Source organism: Rousettus aegyptiacus, unplaced genomic scaffold (genome assembly GCF_014176215.1).
Source record: "Rousettus aegyptiacus isolate mRouAeg1 unplaced genomic scaffold, mRouAeg1.p scaffold_m13_p_17, whole genome shotgun sequence".
Taxonomy (NCBI): domain Eukaryota; kingdom Metazoa; phylum Chordata; class Mammalia; order Chiroptera; family Pteropodidae; genus Rousettus; species Rousettus aegyptiacus.
The window spans coordinates 25,159,642-25,181,170 of record NW_023416292.1 but is presented as its reverse complement, the minus strand read 5'-3'; the positions used below and the strand labels follow the sequence as shown (position 1 = coordinate 25,181,170).

Genomic DNA, 21,529 nt, shown 5'->3' with positions numbered 1-21,529 from the left:
CGGGTTCAGGATAGGATCGGAAGTGTTGGATGACGGGCAAGAATAAATCGGGATGAGTCCCGAGCTTTAGGAATGTGCAACTGGGTGAGTGGTGGTACCACCCGAGGGGGAGCAGGCGCTGGGGGCAGGAATCGAGAGTTGAGTGGTGGCCATGTTAGGCTGAGATGCCCATTCCGTGCCCATTAGAGATGTCGGGTTGGAGGTCTGAGCCCACGGAGGGGTCGAGGAGGGAGTTATCCACCGACACATCGATGGCATTTAAAACCACGGGTCTCGGGAGAGACCTCTGCGGACCGACGGTGGGAGCAGCAAAGGCCCGAGGGGAGAGCTCCAGGGCCCCTGGTGCTCAGCAGTCCCGCAGAAGTGGCGAGAGCATAAAGAAGCAGGGGGAACCGGATATGTCTCCAAAAACAAGAAAGGTTTTGAAAAAGAGGAAAGACACTGATTTTCTGAGTAAACGCTTTAGAGGTCAAATGAGCTGCAGGCAGAGAAGTGGCCAGTGGGCCTGATGGCTCTTAGTTCCTGGGTGGTGCGTGGGGAGAGGAAGCAGGAGCCTGTGGGGGGCAGCGAGGGAGCCCAGGGAAGGGAGGGGGAGACGTGTTGCTGTGAAAAGGGGCAGAGGTAAGGAGCGGCAGCCGGAAGGAAGTGTCGGTGTCTTGCCCATGAGCGATGCTAGAACAGATTCCAGTGGGGCTAGAGAATGATCCCGAAGAGAAGGGGAAAACTGAGATTTATTGAAGGCGTACTTAGCGTGTTGAGAGCTTTACAAACATTCGTCCTCACAACAGATCAGGCGACTGAGGTTAAATAACTTGCCCAAGGTCATGCAGCGAGAGGGGCCGCCCGGATGTTTGACTCTCCGTCCTCACCGCCCAGGTGCACAGGCACACAGCCCCCTGTGCTGACACACCCGAAGCACGCCTTGCTTGGGCTGTCGCGCCCCCAGCAGGCCGGAGGGAGCCGCTCTCATGTGGGGGGCACACGACGCGGCTGTTTTCTCCTCTGATGCCGTGAGCAGCGGCCTCTCGGCCCACAGCCTGAACACCATGCATCACGGGAGAGAAGCGCTTCCAGGCCAGAGCAGCAGGGGCAAGCGGCAAGGGCCCCCAGAGGTGGGAGGGGAAGAGATACTTTTGGGGGTGTTCGGCGGGGTTCTTTTTGTGCCGGCCAGTGCGAGGGAATGCTGGGGGCTGCTGGTCCCAACCAGCTGGAGCCTGTGGCGCCGGCTTTCGTCCGGATCTGTCCCATGTGGCCAGAAGCCCAGGTCAGAGCCCGGTCTCCCGGCTGCCCCCGTTGAGGCTGAGGCTGTGGGGTCGGGCAGCTCGCTCCAGCCGGCGGCCAGACAGGAGGCGCCGCAGGGAGGCGCCGGAGCTCAGATCGCCACAGCTTCGAAGGTGGAGGCTCTCCCGGCCGGGCCGGCCCCACGGGCTCCGGGGTACCTGCAGCACACAGCAGCGGGAGTCCATGTGGTCCAGCCTGAAGCTCCAGGCTTTCCTGGGTATCTTCCCAGCCCCCCCACCCCGATGCCCACCTGCTTGTGTCCATGGGCTCCACTCCCACTGGGGTCTGGGGCCTTCTTGGACATCTGGAGGAAACGAGTGACCAGGCCCCGGCCTGGCCAGCCGCCCTTCAGGTCCCCCAGGGAGTGAGCAGGTGCAGGGCCTGAGGGCAGGGGGACCTTCTGGAAGGTGGGCACGGGACGCCGTTTCTCGGCTGAACGGGCACGTAGCAACTTGGGGGCAGGGCAGCGGGCTAGACGGGAGAGGCAAACTTCAGAGCAGAGCCCTGGGGAGAGAGAGGGTGGGTGGCAAGGGAGGTGCAGACAGGGCCAGGGGTCACGGCCCCACCCCCACCCCCAGGCACTAGCCACGGCCTGACCTGTGTCTGCGGAGGAAACAGAAGCAGCTTCTTCCTCAAGCACTTTGGTATAAAAGTCCCTGAAGCCAGCTGGGAGGAGAGAGGCAGGACTGAGAGGGGGAACTTGGGGGCCACCGCGCCCGGCCCACCACCATCCAGGGAGAACTCAAGTCCAGAGCAGCTTTCACGGCACCCTCCCCCGCAAGCAAGGGGCATTGTCTCTGCCCAGGGGTGGTACAGTGCGCCGGGCCGGGCCGGGCCGGGGTGGTCTCGTCCCAGCCGTGACCTTGCCCGGCCCGGCCCACAGTGGTGGGCGTGAGCACCCCCTGTGCCCTGCTAAGCTTTCGACTGCATGATGGCATTCCTCGGGTATCTGCGGTTGTGCTATGGCTACACCTGTTTTCCAGGTGAGAACCTGAGGCTCAGGACCCGGCCTAAGCCGGGAGCTGTGGAATTGCGTTCGAAAAACAAAGCCCCCTCTTTTAGCCAAGTGCAATGTGATGATGGTGCGTGTCCGGGTGAGCACTCGAGCAGTGTCTACCGCAGGATGACCGCACCCTCCCTTCCTCCCCGGGATCCCTAACTGTGTCCCAGGTCCTGGTGGGGAGCCGGCCGCTGATTCCCAGCGCCTCTCCTGCAGGGGCAGGGGTGCTCACCAGCGTCGCTGGAAGTGGGGATGCCTGGGTCGCTGTGGGACCGTGGCAGCAGCAGCAGCGGGGGCGGGGGAGCCGGGTGAGGAGGCCGGTACCCCGGCGGGGTGAGGGAACCTGAGCTGTCGCTGAAGCGGCGCGCCGGCGCTCGCGAGGGAGGGGCGGCGGCGGGCCGGCCGCCTCCCCGAGGGGCCCGCCGCCTCAGCTCTGGGAAGCAGGGGCCCACCCAGGGCGGCCAGCCCTCCAGCCGGTGGCAGCTGCGGGCAGCTGCGGGGGCACCCAGTGGGGGCGGGGCCTCGGGCGCCGAGCAGGAGTAGGAGCGGGCGGCCCTCGGGGGCCGCGGGGGCAGCGGGCTGTCCTCGAAGGGGCCGCGCAGGCCGCAGTCCAGGCTGAGGCAGTAGCCGGCGCGGCTGCGCTGGATGGAGCGGAAGAGCACGTAGTCCACGGAGCGCGCGGAGCCCTGCAGCTCCAGCAGGCACGAGTCCTCCGACGGGCTGGAGCCCCCGGGCAGGTCGCCGATGGCCGACAGCACCAGAGACCCGCTGTCCATGGACACTGTGGACGGCAGGGGGTGCTGGGTAGCCCTGGCCGAGCGCAGCCCAGCCTCTGCGGGACACGCACGATGCCGCCAGCCTCATCTCAAAGGAGACAGGTAAGTCCAGGGTTCCCAGAAGCCACCGCCCTGGCTCGTCCCTGCACCACCAGCTCGGCCTTAGCTCCCTTCTTTGCCCCCACCCAGCTCTGCTACCCAGGCAGCCGGCCCTTGTCCGCCGCGCCCACTTCCTGCTCACCATCTATGATGGAGGACACTCGATCGTACATGCAGGAGCTGTCATGAAGCTGAGGATCAAACAGAGTGGCCTGCGGAAGACACGAGGGTCCAGGGTCCAGCCCTACACCCCGATGAGGCCACCCCCATGGGCTGGACAGAGCTCTGGAGGCCTAGATTCCAGGCCAGCTTTGTCACTTTGTACAAGTCGCTTATGTGGGCCTCAGTTTCCACATCTACAAAACAGAAATAATATCTCATACCCCACCCACTTCACCAGGCTCTAGGGAAGATCTAAGCCGACGGTGGATGTGCTTGCTACATAGGGTCGTGAGGGCTATGACTGTCCCCGTCCGGTGCCTGCAGCTCACTCCTCGCTTGGCTTTGCAGGCTCTACCCCGGCTTCCTGGCCCGCACCAAGCCCGGTTCTCACCTGGCTGTCTCCGCGTAGCCCCATGACGGCCTCATAAGAAGGGGGGCAGTCGGTAGGGTACAGGGGCACGGGGCTGTCCATGGAGCCATTGTAGGTGATGCTGGCAGGATGGAGGAGAGGGTCAAAGCCTGGCCCGGAGCTACCCACCCGCCCGGCCCGGCCCCGCCGCCTGCCCCTTCCTTCGTTCCCGCAGCGGGACTCCGCTGGGCCTCACCTCTGCGCATCTGTTTCCGAGCTGCAGGTGTATTCTGGGGGATAGTAGGGAGGCGGTGGCACAGGCGGTACAAATTCCTCCAGGTCCAGCATGGTGTGTAGAAGAGGTGCTGGGGGCGAGGACGCACAGCCCAGAGGCCCCAGGGGGCCCGAGACTGAGCGCTCAGGGGCCAGTTGCTGGGGAGCGAGGGGAACTGTAAGCCCGGTTTCTGGGAATACCACTCCTCAGCGCCCCCATTCTTCCTCTCGCGTCTACATTTTCTGGCCCCGCCCCCTCCGAGAGGCTCAGTTCTGGCCCCTCCCTCAGCCAGAAGCAGCTCCTCCTCTCACCCTGTCCCCACCCAGGCTCCGCTCTGGCCCTGCCCATCTAGAAATTCCTCTTCTTTATGGCCCACCTGCACTCTCAGAATCACCACCTGCTCTCTGTCCCCATCAGAACATCGACCCTGTATTCCCACACCCACCTAGGACCTTCCTGACTCCGCCTAACTTCTAATCTCACGCTCTGACGTCCCCTCTCCTGGCCCCACAGTGGCATCACAGACTGCTCTTACTCTGTCACGCCCCTCCTCACCACCCTGGAGCCCCCCCCCCCCGACATCCCCACAGTAACGGACACGCCTGAAAGGCGACCCACGGCCCCTGGTGCTCAGAAGCCAGCGCTGTGGCCACCACCCCTTGAGCCGGGTCCTAGCACGCACACCCCTGCCTCCCATTATGCCTCTTTGGCCTTGACCCTGGTCCCCTCACCGTGTGCACAAGGTCCAGGGAGAAGATCTGGATGCAGCAAACAATAGCCGAGAGGGTACAGATGACGGCGGCGCAAATGGTGAGGCCGCAGACGCTGAAGAGCAGGTTCTGGGGACGGGAAGAAGGAAAAGGGTGTGAGACGGCCTGGGGCGGAGGGATCCCATGCACTCCAGGCCTGCGAGGACCCCGGGCGGGGAGGCACAGCAGGGGAGGGAGGAAGGGTGGAGGTGGGGGCGCACGCTCACCTTGAGGGCCCCTCGGGCTTCATCGCAGGTGGCGTTCGGGGCAACTTTCAGTTCCTGCCCTGAGTCGGGACAGGGCCGGAGGAGGGGGACAGGGGGGCAGCACACACAGACCTTTCCTTCCTGGTGGAGGTGGGCACGGCGAGGCAGCCCGAGTCAGGACAGACCCAGGTGTGCCGCACACCCCCCAGCCAGCTCTCCCCGGCTCGCCCCCCTCACGCCTCACCATGGAGCAGTCCCGGAAGTCTCGGGCCAGCTGCGCGTTCTTACAGGAGAGAATGGAGCCAGCCATGCTGAGCATGACACACAGCACCGAGAGCAAGGAGAAGAAGGAGATCTGCGGAGACAGGGCGCCGATCAGGGCCGGGGGCTCTGGAGCGCCCCTCTCCACGGAGGCCGCCACCCTCCTCCACACACGCGTGCATCCGGCTGGCGGGAACCGGAGAGCCAGGTCCCTTCTCTAGGGCATAAACGGGCACCCCCTCAGGTGCTGGGCACCTGTCTCCCTGCGGGCACCAGACCCTGGCACCTACCACTAGAGTGAATGGCCGCTTCCAGGACACAATGCCAACCACCCCAGAGAACGCCAGCTGGGGAAAGAGTGGGCACCGGCTCAGCCTGGCAGTGGAGGCACCCGAGTGAGCCCCTCGCCACGGGGTGCGCCCAGCCTTGTAAGGAGGGAGAGGACCAGGAGAGGGAGGAGAGGCCAGGGTTTGGACTGGCAGCTGGCGTGGAGGGGTGGGGCCCAAGGAGCCGCCCCCACCCAAAGACCGTGCACCCAACTCACCGAGAATCCAGCCCAAGATGGGCAGGACCTCTTGATGCTCTCGGTAGTGGTGACGGAGGAGGCCACCATGCTGAAGGTGACCACCAGGATGCCCAGGAGCACCTGGGCCAGCCCCAGCGTGAGCAGGGCCTGCAGCCAGGGGCGGTGGAGTCGGAGGTGGGTAAGGCCCCGAGTGCTGGGCCGGCTGGTGAGCGAGCGGCTGGAGTCACTGGGCGAGGGCATCATGCCTGCCGCCCGGCCGCCTGCGCCTCGCTCCGCACGCCCTGGCGCGCGGGAGCATCTCAGAGGCGCCCAAGGCCCCGTCCTTCCTCCTCTCCACCCGACTCGCTCTAGAGCCCACCCCCTGGCTGGGTCCCCTGGGACATGGCCCAGGGACTCCAGCTGGGGGGGGGCCCGAGGGAGGGGCGTCACGGAGGGGCCGCGGAGTGCTCCCTCGCCAGCAGGGGCACTGGACGGGCACCGTGCCCGGGACGGCGATGAGGACGCTGGGGCACAGGCTCATCGCATCTCCCTAGGGAAGCGGGGCGCCGAGAAGGGCCTGTCAGGGAGTGAGGAGAGGGCGGCGGTCGGAGCCCAGGGAAGGGCGGGGAGGGTAATGACGAGAAGGATGGGAAAGAAATCTAGAGAAGAGGGGAGGGATCGGCGTGGGTGACTCTGGAGACGCGGTCGGTGTGTCCGAGGAGCGTCCAGTGGGATCCGAGGCTGCCGGGTGGGGAGAGGCCACGGCGCCGCTGTCTCTCGGGTCGCCTGCCCCCCTCCCCTCCCCATCACGCTCCGCCCCCCAGCTCGGGCTGCAGCGGTCCAGGACTGGCGGGGATGGGATGGGACGGTGCGAGAGGAGGGGCGTGGTGGCGCGGTGCACCCCGGGACTTGTAGTCAGGGCCAGAGACCCTGCGGGAGGGGGAGGGCAGGAGCAAGCGACCGCGCTGGCAGGAGAACGGGATCTGCCCCTTAGGCGAGCTCTCTCCAGCCCCTGTGTCTCGGCGGACCCAGACCCGAGCTAACAACCCTTCCGGGGCCCACAGCCCCAGCCGGCCCCACCCAGCCCCTCAGGCTCCGGGGCCGCAGCGTTCCCAGTAGAGGCAGCGGCTCTTTCCCGGTCATTGGTGGCGAGGGGGGAGCAAGGCTCCCTGGCGGCTCGGGAATCCCACGCCCAACCGGGCGCTGCCCAGCACCGGGCTCTGCCGCCCCGCCCCGGCCAGCTCGCTGTGCACACTGCAGCCAGCTCAGGCCTGCTGTCCCGAGTTCGCACTCAGCTTCCACTAGGCCCCTCCTCGCTCTCCTTTCTCTTTCACAAGGCCTAGTTCCCTGTAAAAAATTCCAGAAACGGGAATTCGAGATCCAGTTCCACTTTCGTTTTATTTAAATAACCGAAGCAACAGCCTTGGCACAGCAGAGGGAAGTGGGCTGGGGCGTGTGAGAGGCGGCAGCGGTGTGGCCTGATTTGGCGGGGGGCGGTGAGGGTAGCAGTGACGGGGCCACAGTGCGCTCCTGCACCCCTGAGTCGGGTTCAGCAGTCACGGTTGTGGGGCTGGGGGCACTATAAAGGAGACATCAAGTAACGATGTCTCACCGAGTCCCAGAGACCGCAGGGATGGGGGCTAAGTCAGCTCCCTCGAGTGGCAGGGCCAGCGCATCCCAGGCAGGGGTCACGGGGTCCAGAAGGCATTTTCGGCAGCGCCGGAGGCTGCGTTGGCAGCTGCGGTTCGCACCGCAGGGCTGGAGAAGACACCGGCGGTGAATTCTTGCTGGGCCTTCTGGAAGCTGGCGCCGGTGCGGCGGTACAGGGAGTGGATCTGCAGGAGGGGGCGGAGACGTGCCCGGCGGTCCAGCCAGTCGCCCCGCCCCACTAGCCCCGCCCCTGCCCCCCTGCCTGCTGCTCCAGCCCCTCCTCCTGGGTGCCCCCCACCTCGAGGTCCATTAGCTCAGAACGCGCCCATCAGCCTGGCCGTCCCCCTCCTCCTGAATGTCCCCCCCAGGTCCCCCGGGGGACACATGATCTCACTCTCCCGGCCCCACCTCCGACGCTGCCCTACCCGCTTCAGCATCACGATCCCCAGCACAGCGATGCCAGTGAAGAACAGGGCCACCAGCAGCATGAGCACAGCCACGGCCGTGTTCGCCTTCAGCACCACCAGGGCGGAGATCCAGCCGCTGTCGGGAAGATCAAGCGCGTGGCGGTGACTGCGGCTGCTCGCAGCGGGCTCTGTGCTCCCAGCTCCTCCACTGCCTATGTCCCAAACGGCCCGTTCCGCCCTCCCCACACGGGCCGCTCCCCTGTCAGCCTCGCAGCTTTCCACGCACCACAATCCCAAACGACATCCACTTTCCTCGCCAGTTAATCCCAGCTTCTGAAACGTTAGCTCCTAGCCCCCTTCCAGACAGCTTCACTCCAAACAGACCCTTCTCTTCAACCAGGGTCATATATAACTCCTCCAGGAAGCCCTCTCAGATTGACTGACCATTTCCCCTTCAGTCTGCGCCTGTCTAGAGTTCTGCCTGGGCTCCCTACCCTAGAAGAATATCCTGTCTCTCTCAGGAGAGTATATCCTAGCACTTCCCGAGGATAAGAAAACACATTCCTTTTGCTGAACGGCCCCTTCCCCGGCACCCTGACTTGGCCTAGAGAGGGAGGAAGGGGTGAGGGTGGATGGCAGCCTTACGGACCTGAACCCCCAACCTGGGATGCCAATGGCCTGGAGAACAAAAAGCACATCCTGGGCGAAGAAAATGAAGAAGAAAACGAAGAAATTGAATGAACTGTCGCTCCTGCAAGGAGAAAAGTGTGTGGGGGGGAGCAGGAGAAGAATTAGGGCTGGGAGTCGGTAGTGGGGGTCCATCCAAGTTCCCCCATCAGCCCCCTCCCAACTTACCGAAAAGCCTTATACATGGGGCGGTACCAGCAGACGAAGGAGCAGGGCGTGAAGAGGAGAGCCCAGAGGATGGACAGCCCGAAGCCCGAACCATTGTTGGTCTCCACACAGAAGCTGGCCAGGCAGGCGAGGAAATTCAGGAGCAGAGCCAGAGTGCTGCCTGAGGGACAGGGACAGGACGATGGGTCCTTCTGGGTGCGGTGGAAGCTCCTTCCCTGCAAGCCCACTCACAGCCCTCACCAGATGTGGCAGAGTAAGGGAAGGGGGACAGCTTCCGCCTTCACGGAACCCTCAACTCAACAGGGGGGAAGAACAAGTAAATCTCAATCGTGTGTAATTTCCTTTGCAAAAATATTTAAAGGATTCAGAATCCATTTATGTGTGAGGACGAGGCAAAAGGGGAGAGGGTAGACGTACGTTTGCTAAAAGGCTGGAGAATAAGTTCTAAGTCCTATAAAAGGAGTTGCCCAGAAAGATCCTGGAGAAATTAGCCTTCACCTCGAATGCTAAACAAAAGTGAAACACCTAGTTCTAAGTGAGTCGGCTCCAGAACAGAAAAGAGGTACAAGCTGCTGCCTGTAGTCTTCCTCCAGAGCTCCTCACTACTCACACATCCAGAGGTAGTACATGGTGGACACTGTCTTCTGATACTCTTGGGGGATCTCCATGGAGATGTCCTGGAAAAAGCAGGGCTGAACTGGGCAGAAAGAAGGCAGAGGCGGCCAATTGTTCTGTCGAGCTGTAAGGCAGAGAGAGAGCAGGAGGACCCCGGAAGTGAGGCAGAGCCCAGGGTGGGAGTCACTCCCCCACCCTGCCACCCCCAGGTCTGCTCTTCTATCTCTAACCCGGGGTCCACGGAGACAAGGGAGAGGAGCAAGAATGATATTAAGTATCGCTGCCGCCGACTTGGAGCATTGTGCCAAGCACTTTGTCCAGATGGCCTTGTCTAACACCCACAACAGCCCTGTCACACAGGTACAAATGGGGTTCTCATTTTACAAGTTCGGACATGGAAGCACTCGGTATTCAGTGACTCGCCTGAGAGCTCCCGGTTCGTGAGCAACGGCGCCCAAGTTCAAACTCAGCAACCTGGCCCCAGCGCCCATGCTCTTGGGCTTTCCTCTTTTCGCTCCTTCAACACTGTCAGATGCCCGCCCGACCCGCACAGGGATCCACTCACGGGCCGTGCCCCCGAGGGCAGCGTGCTGCAGCTCCCGCTCCCTCCGGTCCAGCTCCTCCGCCTTCCGGTTAAGCTCCTCCTGCTTCTTCAGCAGCTCGGCTGTGGCTGCTGCAGCTGAAGCCTGCCCAGTACGAGCACAGGGAGATGTGAGTCCCAGGCACCAGGGCTGACCCCGCGCCCCAAGCACCACCCACACCCCCCTTTACCTGGGTGCTGTAGGAGCCATAGTTCTTGGGCTCCGTGGGGCTCAGCTTTCTCGAGGACTGCAAGGAGGGGGCCGAGGGTGGAGGCAACGGGGCAGAGGCAGGAGGCTCATAGGCTGGTGGTGGCTGTGGGGTTTAGCAAAAGCCTCAGAGATCATCTAGTCTCCCCCGCCCCCAAACACCGGACTCTGGAGTCTGCCTGAACACCTCCAGATCCAGAACTCACTAGCTAAGGCAGCAGCCCGGCTCTCAGTGAGCGGGTTCCTGTTTTTATCAGAGAACTAACTCCTCCCTCAGCGCCCTCCTGTCAAATTTCTCAGCCAGGACTCAGAGAACTCATCTGCTCTACCTACTCCCTTAACTTTTATTTGAAACTCTTACTATTCCCAATTGCAGCGGGACGAAGACATCCAGTCCCCCTCATTCCCTGCCTTCTAATCGCACACCTAAGCAGGGTCTTTTTCTCAACTCCAACCAGTTCCATACTTTATTTTCTTCAAAGAAGCCTCCGCAGACGAAGGTCAGGCCCTACCAGATACCAGACTCCAGGACCTCCCGGACCCACGTTCAGAGCTCCAACCGGATGAATGGTTGCCCCTGGTGTCTCCAGAAGGATCAGGCACCCCGGGCAGACTGACCTCTCTCGGAACACCGTGCGTCTCCCTTCCTTTGCGTGCAGAAAAGACCCCACTCCCGCACCCCGACAGCGGGCTTATTGGTGCCCCCTCCCCTTCCTCGCCCTCTGTGCTCTCCAGAACCTCACCTCTGGGATCTCAAAAGGGTTGTAGACGTCAAGGGTGGCATACTGCGGGCTGGGTCGGTGCTGGATCACAGCTGGGTCCTGCAGGCAGAGACCTGGGGGCTCAGCTGGCACCCGGTGCCTCTGGGGGACCTCACAGGGGCCTCTTCGAAATTGCCTGTGGCTCCAAGAACCGCACTGTGGGAGCTACGCTGTTGTCCCAACATTTGATCCAAATCCTTAAATCCACACTGCCAGGACCAGCTCCTTGCAGGGACAGAGCAGGCCCGACCCCCCCCCCCCCCCGAGTGCTCACTGGTCTGGAGTCGCCGTCACCCCCACGTGGCGGGCCTTCCACGGATCGAATGGCACAAATGGGAATACGAGTTAACCCCATCACCCAGGACCGAGAAAAGTCAACCCAATTGCCCACAGGAGGCCGGCGCAAGTCACCTGAAAGGGGTTGTCAAGTTCGCCGGACTCGGCGAACGGGTTCCCACCGTCTCTGTTGTGAGCCATATTTGCACCGCGGCCTAGGCCGCCCCTGCCCTCCACGCCCCTGCCGCGGCAGTGGCGGCGGCGGCTCTCGGCGCTCCCTCCGCTCGCCTCGGTCCGCCCCGCTTCTCTGTGCACAGATTGGCTGTACCCACCGGAAGGGTCACAAGGATCCCCGCAGCAGCAGCAGGTTGCGCCTGCGTCTGAGCTACAGGCAAAGCGGAAGTGCCCCACGTGACACCTTTAACCTAGTCCCGCTGGCCAAGCACCGCCCCTCTAACGAACTACACCTCCCAGCAGGCTGCGCGTCAGAATCCCAGGGCGTCCCAGCCTCCCGAGGTGCACGACGGAAGCCCGACAGGCCGTGGCGGCCTCCGGGGAGCGGGGTTGAGCATGTCTTCTCGGGTCGCGTTTCTGGCTCTCTCTGGGCCAGGCCTGACGGCTGCAGAAGCCGGACCTTTCCCAGCCGACATTACTCCGGTGAAAGGCGTGCCGCCTTATGACCCTTCAACTCCCAACCCGCAGGAAGTGTCATCCCCTCTTCGCCACCCTCCCGAATCGCCGGATACAGTGGGGGCATTAACTAGTTGATTCTGGAGGGTAAGACCTCAGAGAGGTCGCCAGTCTTCTCTCATCCCTCCGCCCAACACCCCCAAACCTCAAACTCCAGGGATGCAGGTCGAAGCACATCATTTTATTTCACAAAGACTGTACAAAATTCCTTATAAAACATGGGATGGATGCCACCTGGTTACCTCATTTTGCCCCCGACCAACTCAACTGCGAAGGGGCCAGTGAGGGTGGGAGAGCGTGGAATGGAACAGGACTGTACAAGGCAGGGTACAAGCTCCCGTATTTACACTATTTCACATATTCACAGATACATAGGGAGCCAGGAGGAAGGAGTGGGCCCCGGCTCTGTTCTCTTGTATAAAAAAGCACCAGTGTCCTGGACTGGACGCCCACTGCTGTCAGACATGCAGGGGGGCCCAGGGTCTGATCGTCACCGACTGATATCCCGACTGGAGTCCCACAACTTGGCGCTGGGTGGCTCGGCCCGGAGGCGGGCGAAGAAAGGGTGCTGAAGGGCTTCGCCCAAGGTCAGCCGCTTAGCAGGTTCATACTCTAGCATGCTTTCGATCAGATCGAAGAGCTGGTGGTGTTCCTCTGCCTCTGAGGTCAGATACCGCTGGTGGTGGAGGGCGGGAAAAAGGTGAGGCGCGGCGCCTTGCAAACCCCGCCTTCTTCTCCAAGGCCCTAGCTTCCAGCTGGGCGGGCCGAGGCTCTGCGGGCAACCATTATGGACGCTACCCTACCCCGGCCACAGGGCAGCCGAAGCGTCTGATCTTACGGCCTAACCCACCTTCCCCAGCCCAATTACTCCTTCACACTCTTTGAAAGTTCTTTCTTTCTACTTGTATATCCTTGTCAACTTCGCGAACCTTCTTTAGCTCCTCATTTTACTGTAGGTGCTTCAAAGGTAGTTTATTCTTTCCCGCCTGACCCAAGGAATCCAGGACATGGCTTTGACCTCTGGTGGGCTCAAGAAAGACATGGCCGTCTAACCTTCCCCCAGCAAAACCGCTCCCTCTTCTCTCTCTTCCATTAACCAAAGATGTCTTCTTTCAGTTTTCCTCCCCTTCTGTCCTAACCCTCTGCTCGTGAAAGGCATTCCAGAACACAACACCTCTGGGTGGAGGACACTACTGATTCCCAGCCTGGCTCACCCGCAGCGGTTTGCAGTTTTCTCGAACGTAGCGCCCGGCCGACGTGTTCTCATCCCAATCCAGGCGACCGCGATAAAAATATTTCTGCTTCCTAGAGGGGAAGGGGAGGTTGAGGAATCAGGAGGTTCCTCTCGGTGTGGGATAATTCCCTTATTCCCCCATCTGAGAGTAGCTGGGGGGAGGGAAGGTGTCAAAGAAAAAAGAGAACGACGTGATGTAGACCAATTTTGTGGAGAGGGAGGGAGAAGGGTGAGCCCCCCGCTCAAGGCTCACCTTGTCTTCCGCACCATCCGGGAAGGGATGGGGCCCAGGATCCGTTCCATCATGGCCAGGTGCTCTCTGTTGTCGTGGGTCTGGGGAGGAGAGCCGGGGTGGGGTTGCTGAGGGATCGCTGCCAGGTGGGCGGGCGGGCAGCACGGAGAGCCGGGAGCAGAATGCCGGTGGTCACCCGGGCACCCGCCACTTACCTGGAAGAGGGTGAAGCCAACATAGTACTCGAAGACGATGCAGCCTATGCTCCACACGTCACAGGGCTGAGACCAGCCCAACTCTGGGTATAAACGGGAGGGGAAGGCGTGATGAGGATTAGGGGGTGGCACCCTCACCCCACACCCGCCTGGGTAACTGCCCCCTTACCGAGGATGACCTCTGGCGCTCGGTAATGGCGAGTGGAGACGATGGTGCTGTGGTGTTCGTGGTCAAAGGTGGCGCTGCCGAAGTCCACCACCCGCACGGCCGTGCTCTTCACGCTGCGCTCGTCCCGCTTCTAGGCGCAAACAGGGAGGAGGTGACCCGCTGCACACAGGCCAAGACACCACCGCTCTTCTCTGAAGCGCCTCTGAGCCTTAAAAGAGCAACTGTGACCTCCTGCCTGCTCCCACACGTGCCGAGTCTCCTGCTGCAGCTGCCCCCTCGGCAGCGTGGGGCAGCCGCTGGGGTTGGGAATAACCACCGGACGGAGTCTCCGCATCTGGGGAAGGCGGGGAGGGGGCAGGGCGGGCCTCCTTGGGTGAGAGCTCCCGGCCTCGTTAGCCAGGACACTGATCTTTCCTTAAAGAAGCGGGGGACGTTCAAGCAAAACTTAGCATTTCTGCTCGACTGGAAAATTATCTGCAGTCCTTTCTCCAATTTCTTTCCAATCTAAGTCTTCCTAAATCTCCCCCTTAACGATCTACTCCGGCACCTGGTTTCACTCAGTCAGAGCAAGACGGGGAAAATGTGGGAGAAGAGTGCCAGGACAGCGGGGCTGAGAGAAGGGTGCGGGGGCACGGCGCCTGTCCCCGCCGGCCACGGGGAGGCCCTGCACGCCTTACCTTCTCCAGGTTGTAGGTGAGCTCATAGTCTGAATTCACAAACAGAATATTTTCAGGCTTGAGGTCCGTGTGTGTCAACTTGTTATCATGGAGGACTGCAGGGGAGAAGGCCAGGTCAGGGCTGGTCCAGGCAGCCCGGGCTAACTGGCCCCGGCTGTCCCCAGACTTGGTCACCTAGCTCAGAGCTGGTGAGGAGGCAGGTGCAGGTCACCAGGTTGCTTTGTGCTGTACAAATGAGCTTGGTCTAAGATGACCTGCGCTTAGTAACCTAAGGTATACGTAATTGTCGACTGTGCAGTTTGCTATGGCTTTATTTCTGCGCCGACTCTGACATGTGGGCGTATCTGACAGCCTGTGAACTCAACTCTGCAGAACTGTCACACCTCGAAGCCAAAAGCAGATCTACGTGCTGGTCTGGGTCCCTACCTGGCCCCTGGCTGCACTACTTCCTGCTCCCACCTGCTTCACCGGGCATGGAGAGCGTCTCAGCGCAGATGCACATAAACCTCCAGCCCGAGGCATTCCGCTGTCGCTTTGTGCTTGCTGCCTGCCTTACACTTTCCAAGGAAGGGGAACGAAGGGAAAGAGAGGCATTTAAATGCTCTGATTTCAGAGGCTTTGTTTTTCAGCTCCTGTCTGTCTGGATGTTGAGTGAGAGTGATCAGTGATGGCGAGGACATTAGTCACAGAGCTAAGTAAGAAAGGTGTCAGCTTGACAGTGAATCAAAGAACCACAGGTGAGCAAGCTGTTTAGGGGCTTCCCCAGCGCACAGCTGAGACAGAAGTCCGACGGGGGAGGCTGCCCCAGAGTCCGCCTTGGCCCGCCACACTCACACTTGACAGCCTGGCACAGCTGGAAGGCCATGTGGCGCACTTGGTGGATGGGGTAAGGCAGGTAGTTGTTGTCTTTGAGGAAATCGAAGGTGCTAAGGCCCAGAAGCTCAAAGGAGATACACATGTGACCATGGTAGTCAAACCAGTCAAACATCTGGACACAGAGGCTGAGAAGAGAGATGGGGGAAGGGGAATGTCTGATGAGCTCCCATCTGCCCACCACCCTCCGTCAAGGAGGGGCTGCACAGCGGTCAAGTCCACGCGCTTGCACACAAACTCGCCAGCCAGGGCTACCGCCAAAATCAGCTCGGCTAGAGAACGGCCTTTCTGGTAGACCCAAGGAGAGATGTACTACCTGCCAAGCCTTGGACCATTTTCCTGCAAAATTTTAAATCGTTAATTCTATCTGCTGAGGAGCTGGTGTGTGCCAGGCTCCAGCGTCGACCCTGAATTGTCAAACCCTCACTCCTAAATCCTGACCCTGCCTCCCCCTGCACGCGTCATCAGGTCCGTGCTGACGCTCCTTGTCCTTCCATGTCTCTGCTTGACGCTTTTTCTATATTTGGTCTATAAAACGTGTGTGAACAGAAATATTACACATAACGCCTGTGACCTCATCAGCATAATTCTAGGTACTGGAAGTTCAATTAACTTTTTGACAAAAATGTCGATTTTCAGGGTCATTCTGGAGGCAAATCCCTACCGAGGCAACCCTGGGCCAGAGCCAAACTGCAGAGCCATCTAACTGCCCTGAAAACAAGGGAGCTGGATTAGAGACCCTCCCTTCCGACTGTAACGTTCTCCTCCTCTAAGATGAGGCACAGAAGATGAAGGGAAGAGAAGGGCCAGGGCCCCCCCGGCGGGCGGGGGGGCCTCGCAGACCCCCGTGCTCCTCTGCCCGCTTACTTCTTGTTGTCCGGGTCCTTCTCGTTGATCTTCTCCAGCACGTTGATCTCGAGTCGAGCTGCTTCCTTATACTTCTCCACGTTCTTAATGATCTTCAGGGCCACTCGAGCCCCGCCCCTACGGGTCAGAAGAGGCTTTTGCTGGGTTCTTGAGAACGTCTCAAACTGAACGGGGCCAAGAGGCCCTATGTCCGGCTAATTGGCAACGAAGCCTGATGAGCCTCACTCCCTCTCTGCACCCCGCGGGCACGGAAGTGGGGTGACTGACAGTTACCTGCGATGGTCGACACACTGTACGACTCGGCCGAAGGTCCCCTCTCCCAGGGTGCTTACGATTTCATCTGAAATGAAAAAGAGCAGGGTCGGGGAGAGGGAGGGAGAGAAGGCGGGGGATGAGCTGAGTTGGAAGAAAACGGGGTACGGCGACCTGGGGTGAGATGAAGGAGGGGGACAGATGCAGATGGCCACAGGGGAAGCAAACCCCTGCGTGGCCCCCACCACCTTTAACCCAGGGGCCGTGAGAGCTGGGAGTGGGCGGCAGAGGTCAATTCTCAACAGCAACTCAAACCACCCAGATAAGCACCACCACTGAGAGAAGGCAAGAGAGGCCGTGGCTCGGGTTGGCTCGGGACGTTGGGATGGCTATGGGACCATTACAGGCTATAGGATTGTTACGATTTGGCTTGTACATCGCTCTTGTAGCCAGTCCCCGACGTGGTAGATGAGGTGGCCCTCAGCGTCGTCCTCTACACTCTTGGCTCTCCGGCTGCTGTGCTGCTGGCGGGGGGCGGGGGGGGTCGGAGCAAGCCAGGTGCCGGAGCGGGGGCCGGAGGGAGGCGGGGTGGGTGGTGGAGGGGCCACCGGTCACAGGTGCCCAGCCAGGGGGGACAGACGATGATGGGGGACAGTGGAAGGGAACACGTCAGATGCAGTAAGGCGGATCGGGGTGAGAAGAGAGAGCGGCGCATAACCCCAAGTCCCAAACCCGGAACGGGAACGAGGAGAGGCCCGGGCAGAACAGAGAAGTGGCGTCACTGCCAGCGTCACCCACACCCCCACGCTCCGCACGATGCCCTTCCAGGCACACACAGCTGTCCCCTGGCCCCCACCCAAGCCCACCTGCGGAGGGGGCCATGGAGCCCAGGACTCGGGGAGAAAGGCAGTGCACAGGCAGGACCCCGTGCGAGGGCACGGGCCTCTGGGGCAGGAGCTGCTCCCCGCCCGGCGAGGCCGGCATGCCAGAGAGGGCGCGGGGCCACGCGGGCTCTGTGCCCATCCGCCTCCAGAGCGGACTGCAGGGCCCTCCACGAGCCAGAGAGCGGAGGACTCGCGCCCGCCTCCAAGTCCGTGCCCGCTGCTCGGCTGAGTACAAGCACACTTCGCACGCACCGGGGTCCCGGAGGACTGGGGAGAGGAAGGGCCTGGCGGGCACTCACCGAGGACGAGCGGCTGAACGTCCGGCTGCGCCGCCGGCGCCGCCTGTGCCTCCTCCGGCTGCTGCGCTGGCTGCGGTAGCTGCTGTCCTCCCGGTGGTACTCGTAGGAATGGCGGTAGTCTGCGTCGTAGTACGCGTCGCCCCGATCCCGGCTGTAGTCATTGCGCCTGTAGCTGCCACAGTACCGCCGGTCGTACGCTCTCCGGTCTGACGAGCGGTCATCGTAGCTGCCATTGGATGATAAACACCCATTAGGCCACGCCACACGACGAGGTCCTCCCTCAGTGAGGACCCAGTGTTGCTGGAAAGACTGCTCTCGGACACTCATCAGGTCACCGAGAGGACCAGGAGCTGGAGAGGCGAGGACCAGGCACAGAGCGGGGTGACCGCCTGCGCAGCGGCACGGCCTCTGAAGGGACGGCTGCAGGAGCGCGCCCCTGGGAAGAGCCACTGCACGCCTGGGCCTGCCCTGACGTCCAGCCTTGCTCCACACTGTCCCTCACCCATCCCTCCCACTGAACACGCCGCTAAGTTCCTGAGACCACGCAGAAGTAACCCTCTCTCATCCAGAGGCTCAGTGGCCACCTGCGGCCCGTCTGCGTTCCCTCTGCTTGCGCGTCCCGTTCTGCGGAAGACCCCCCGAATCGCACCTCCCGCCCCGCCCCGTACTGTGCTCTGCCTCCGTGACGTCACTGCACACCACGGTGCCGGTGCCTCATCTTGCCCTCCACCCTGACCATCCCCTCCACCCAGCTGCTTAGCAGGTAACCGATCGATGTCTGGCGAACGGACGGGGGAGCGCGCGCCGAGGCCAGGCCTCACCTCCGGGAACGGACGTGGTAGCTGTCTTCCCGCCGACGCCGCCGTGTCCGGTCACTGCTACTGGACCAGGAGCGGCTTCTTCGTCTCTTATGCTTTCGGCTCCGGTAGTGCTCATGGTAACTGCCCCGGCTGCCTCGCTCTGAGGAGCGGTACCTTCGAGGGTGAGGCATCTGGAAGCGAAGGAAAAGCAGAAATAGTGGGGACCGCCTCCCCCGAGGGCGGGCTGCTCCGCAGGGGCTAGGGTGCGTTCTGGTCCTGCGTTCTTTCCCCTTCTCCCGCCCACAGCCACCTCGGTCTGCCTCCTTAATGGAGTATACATGCCCTGATCACCTCTGGCTGCAAACTCTAGGGAGCCGCCCTTCGCCCCTCGATCCCTGAGTGACGCCCCACTCAGCGCGCTGCCCTGCTCTGACTTTCCTCGGACGCGGCTCCAGGACCTTCAGGCCTGGGCCACGGCTCACTGCAAGTGAGATGGTGCGACCGGCGGAGGCGGCTCAGCCCAGGCTGGGGTCTGAGGCAGATCTGTGCCATCTGAGTTCCTCACAACTCGAGAGAACAAAGCTTCAGCACACGCTATTCCGACAAATGTTTCACAGTTCTTAAGGGTGTTTCCTATCTTTCCAAGGAGACCATCCGTGTCCTGAGGGCAGGAATCCTGTTGACCAGGTTTCCACGCACAGTAGTTCACAGGGATCATAAGCAAGGCCTAGGGACCTGGATCTAGCCCTGTGAACTGTCCTAATCATCCCTCACATCTCTGCCCAAAGTCCCCTTGAGAGCTTTTTATACAGGAAGCCCCAAGCTGCAGTCGGCTTCCCATCTTGCCCCTCCCCTTTTATGCTTAAGAAGCACAGGATAACTGGTTTTTAATTAACATCAGCACTACCTGGCTAAGAGCCAGCCACCTTCTAGTTATTGAAATCGGAATGGCATGGCGCAGAAATCCTTTTCCTTCACGGAAAAAAATCAGAAGGAAATCACTGTCACAGTCCAGGAAGGTGAGGACAGGAGGGCAGAATGGAATAAAATAGGCCCAGAGACAGAGAAGTATTGGAGGTGGGGGCAGGGGGTGGGTAGGATTCAATGTGGAAAGGCAAATGATTCTGACATCCGCCCCCCCCCCCCCGCCACTTCTTCCCAAACCCCTCAAATAGAGGAGGCTGATATTTGATTCATTCCTGGCCGAGCAGGGCCTGCAGGAAACCACAAAGATGAAAGCACAAGATTCTCCCAGGTAATCCAACCTTAACGCAGCCACTTAAATGTCACCTCACCACATACCGAACTGACACCAAAGTTCCCCGCAGGCCTTCCCCCGCACGGCACCTCCAGTCTACAACCTTTCTCGCTCAGAAGATCCAGAACTATTTTCTGGAGTCAAATTAATTCCATATCCTCCAAGTGACACGGGGGTGTCTTCTCCCTCGCCAGCCTTGGTCCAACTTTGACATCTGCTCTTCCTCGTCCCCGGAACCACTCCTATCCCTACTCCATCACGCCTTCTACTCTGGTCCCTCCCAAGTTTCCGGTAGGTCTTCTCGGATACATCTGAGGCAAGCCGATCTTCTTGCACCCCAACTCCCTGCTGCTCACCTCAGCCGCCCCGCAGGTCTTCGACCCTCCTCCTCCCAATCTCGCCCCGGCCCCGTGCCCCCAGTTCGACCCTACGCGCGCCCGCCCCGCGGTCGCCATCTTCCCGCGCGACCCCGCGGCCCACCAGCCCGCGCGCTCACCGTTCTGGCGGCGAGGCCCGTGCGCTTGTCCCACAGGAAGTCCGTGATGGCGGCGGCACTGCGGCCGGAGTCCCGGCACCCCCGCGGCAACGAAGTGCGGCTCCACCCCCCCGACCCGAGACCCTAGGACCTCCCGCCTCGTTCCCGGGCTCCGCTCCAGTCCCGCCCGCCCCGGCTCCGTCCCCGCCCCCAGGATCCGCTGGGCGCCGCTCGCACCGCCCCCGCCCGGGGCCCGATCCCAGCTGGGGCTCCGGCTCTGGCCTCTCCGATCCGCCGCCGCCACCGTGAGCGAGCACGTACGCACGCACGCACGCACGCACGTCCTGCGTCGCTTCCCAGTCACCCCGGGGCTCCGCCCCCGGGCCGCGCGAGCAGCCGCGTCCTCGGCGAGCTCGCGGGCGGCCGCCAGCGAGGGTTGAGGCGGTTCCGGGGGCGGAAGTTCGCGGCGATGGAGAGGGAGTCGCTGGGGCTCAGACCCGCCTCCTGTCTTTTCCTGCCCCTCCTCAATCTCGTGCCCTCCGCACGAGGCTTCCCTGGCTTACTTAGTTAACTTGGAGGTTTAAATGAAAGGCTTCTCATCTAGGGAGTGTCGCCGCTCCACAGCCCTTCGAGGCTTGGCCGGTGAGACCTGATTCTCCAAGGCAGCCTGTAAATGTCCAGTGCTTAGAGCAGTTCGGCTGCCTAAGCACGGCAAAGAGGGACTCCTGCCTTTTCTCCTAAACGAAAGCTGTGTACATGTGCGGTCGAGGGCAAGGCCGGGAAGGGAAGGTTTGAGAAAGGGAGGGATGGAGACTCGGGTGCCGAAAAAGGGGAAATCACAGTAAGAGCTGTACGTTACCTACTTACACATAACACGAGAAGCGTAAGTCGAGAGAATTGAAAAAAGAGAGAGGGGAGCTTGAGACAAAACGGGCAGAGCTAGAGACGCTGTAGAAGGAACTGAGGAGTAGATAAAAAAGAACCTGAGGATAACTAGGTTAAAGTCAGAATATCAGGGGAGCTGGTTAGAGGCTTGTCAGATGGAGGTTAGATCGGTTAACCAGAGATGGTTTAGGAAAAGTGTCCTAAAACAGAGGAGCCAGGGTAATGAAGGCGCTGAGAGGACAGTGGTGAGTTCACTTCCTCCTCCAAGAACATTATGTGTCCAGCACCGTTCCAGGTGCCAGGCTCCTGTCCCTAAGCTCTAAAGTCCGGTGGCAGAGAAAGACCTGTGGACAGCCAATGGTGGCCTTATGGTTGGTTATGGACACTGTTGGAAAGCTCTAGACTAACTCCCGCCTGGGGAAAGGAGATTCGAAATGTGTCTCTAGGTTTCCTGAACTAGCTGTTGTATCCTCAGCGTCCGCTCTGTGACGGCGAGTCCTTCGGTGAAGGTGGGCGGTGAAATACGAGGGCGAGCAGTATGGAGAGCCGAAGAAACGGCCAGAGAGTGCTGACAGGAGAAGGAAGAATGCGGAAAGCGAGAGAGGGGAGCGAGAGTCTCCAAAGCCATGCCTCACCTCTTACATTGGACCCCAGTCCCTCGCCCTCCTTAGTCTCACCAGCTACAACCCGCGTCCGGTTTTCCCG

The 21,529-nt window shown here is 61.3% G+C and overlaps 3 protein-coding genes across 8 annotated transcripts; all 3 read right to left on the bottom strand.

Annotated features, from left to right (window-relative positions):
- Positions 1-701: 701 nt before the first annotated feature.
- Positions 702-6,646, bottom strand: FAM189B (family with sequence similarity 189 member B). 3 transcript variants are annotated; one of them, XM_036234831.1, is made up of 12 exons: positions 5,702-6,644; positions 5,448-5,504; positions 5,141-5,251; positions 4,918-5,037; positions 4,673-4,780; positions 3,924-4,099; positions 3,710-3,809; positions 3,299-3,368; positions 2,514-3,062; positions 1,879-1,947; positions 1,532-1,752; positions 702-1,439 (listed from the first exon to the last, which is right to left on the bottom strand). In XM_036234831.1, exons 1-12 carry the CDS (start codon positions 5,924-5,926, stop codon positions 1,266-1,268), a joined length of 1,980 nt encoding a protein of 659 aa, XP_036090724.1. In that variant the 5' UTR covers positions 5,927-6,644; the 3' UTR covers positions 702-1,265. The 3 variants fall into 3 exon arrangements, with proteins under 3 accessions (XP_036090724.1, XP_016021754.2, XP_036090725.1); XM_016166268.2 differs by having other exon boundaries at positions 1,532-1,785; positions 5,702-6,640; XM_036234832.1 differs by lacking the exon at positions 5,448-5,504 and having other exon boundaries at positions 1,532-1,785; positions 5,702-6,646.
- Positions 6,647-7,034: 388 nt separating this feature from the next.
- On the bottom strand, positions 7,035-11,413 carry SCAMP3 (secretory carrier membrane protein 3). The gene is made up of 9 exons (XM_016166281.2): positions 11,150-11,413; positions 10,721-10,798; positions 9,961-10,083; positions 9,755-9,875; positions 9,185-9,313; positions 8,575-8,734; positions 8,369-8,470; positions 7,738-7,855; positions 7,035-7,497 (listed from the first exon to the last, which is right to left on the bottom strand). Exons 1-9 carry the CDS (start codon positions 11,213-11,215, stop codon positions 7,351-7,353), a joined length of 1,044 nt encoding a protein of 347 aa, XP_016021767.1. The 5' UTR covers positions 11,216-11,413; the 3' UTR covers positions 7,035-7,350.
- A 451-nt stretch (positions 11,414-11,864) lies between these two features.
- Positions 11,865-21,520, bottom strand: CLK2 (CDC like kinase 2). Of its 4 annotated transcripts, none has more exons than XR_001599567.2 (13): positions 19,961-20,146; positions 18,228-18,397; positions 17,407-17,632; positions 16,660-16,747; positions 16,245-16,311; positions 15,972-16,088; positions 15,066-15,232; positions 14,232-14,326; positions 13,555-13,684; positions 13,386-13,468; positions 13,192-13,271; positions 12,919-13,090; positions 11,865-12,380 (listed from the first exon to the last, which is right to left on the bottom strand). XR_001599567.2 is itself a non-coding variant. In XM_016166279.2 (13 exons), exons 2-13 carry the CDS (start codon positions 18,395-18,397, stop codon positions 12,195-12,197), a joined length of 1,500 nt encoding a protein of 499 aa, XP_016021765.1. In that variant the 5' UTR covers positions 21,460-21,520; the 3' UTR covers positions 11,865-12,194. The 4 variants fall into 4 exon arrangements, 3 of the variants coding, with proteins under 3 accessions (XP_016021765.1, XP_016021766.1, XP_016021764.1); XM_016166279.2 differs by lacking the exon at positions 19,961-20,146 and adding an exon at positions 21,460-21,520 and having other exon boundaries at positions 12,919-13,009; XM_016166280.2 differs by having other exon boundaries at positions 12,919-13,009; positions 16,660-16,744; positions 19,961-20,259.
- Between the last annotated feature and the right edge of the window lie 9 nt (positions 21,521-21,529).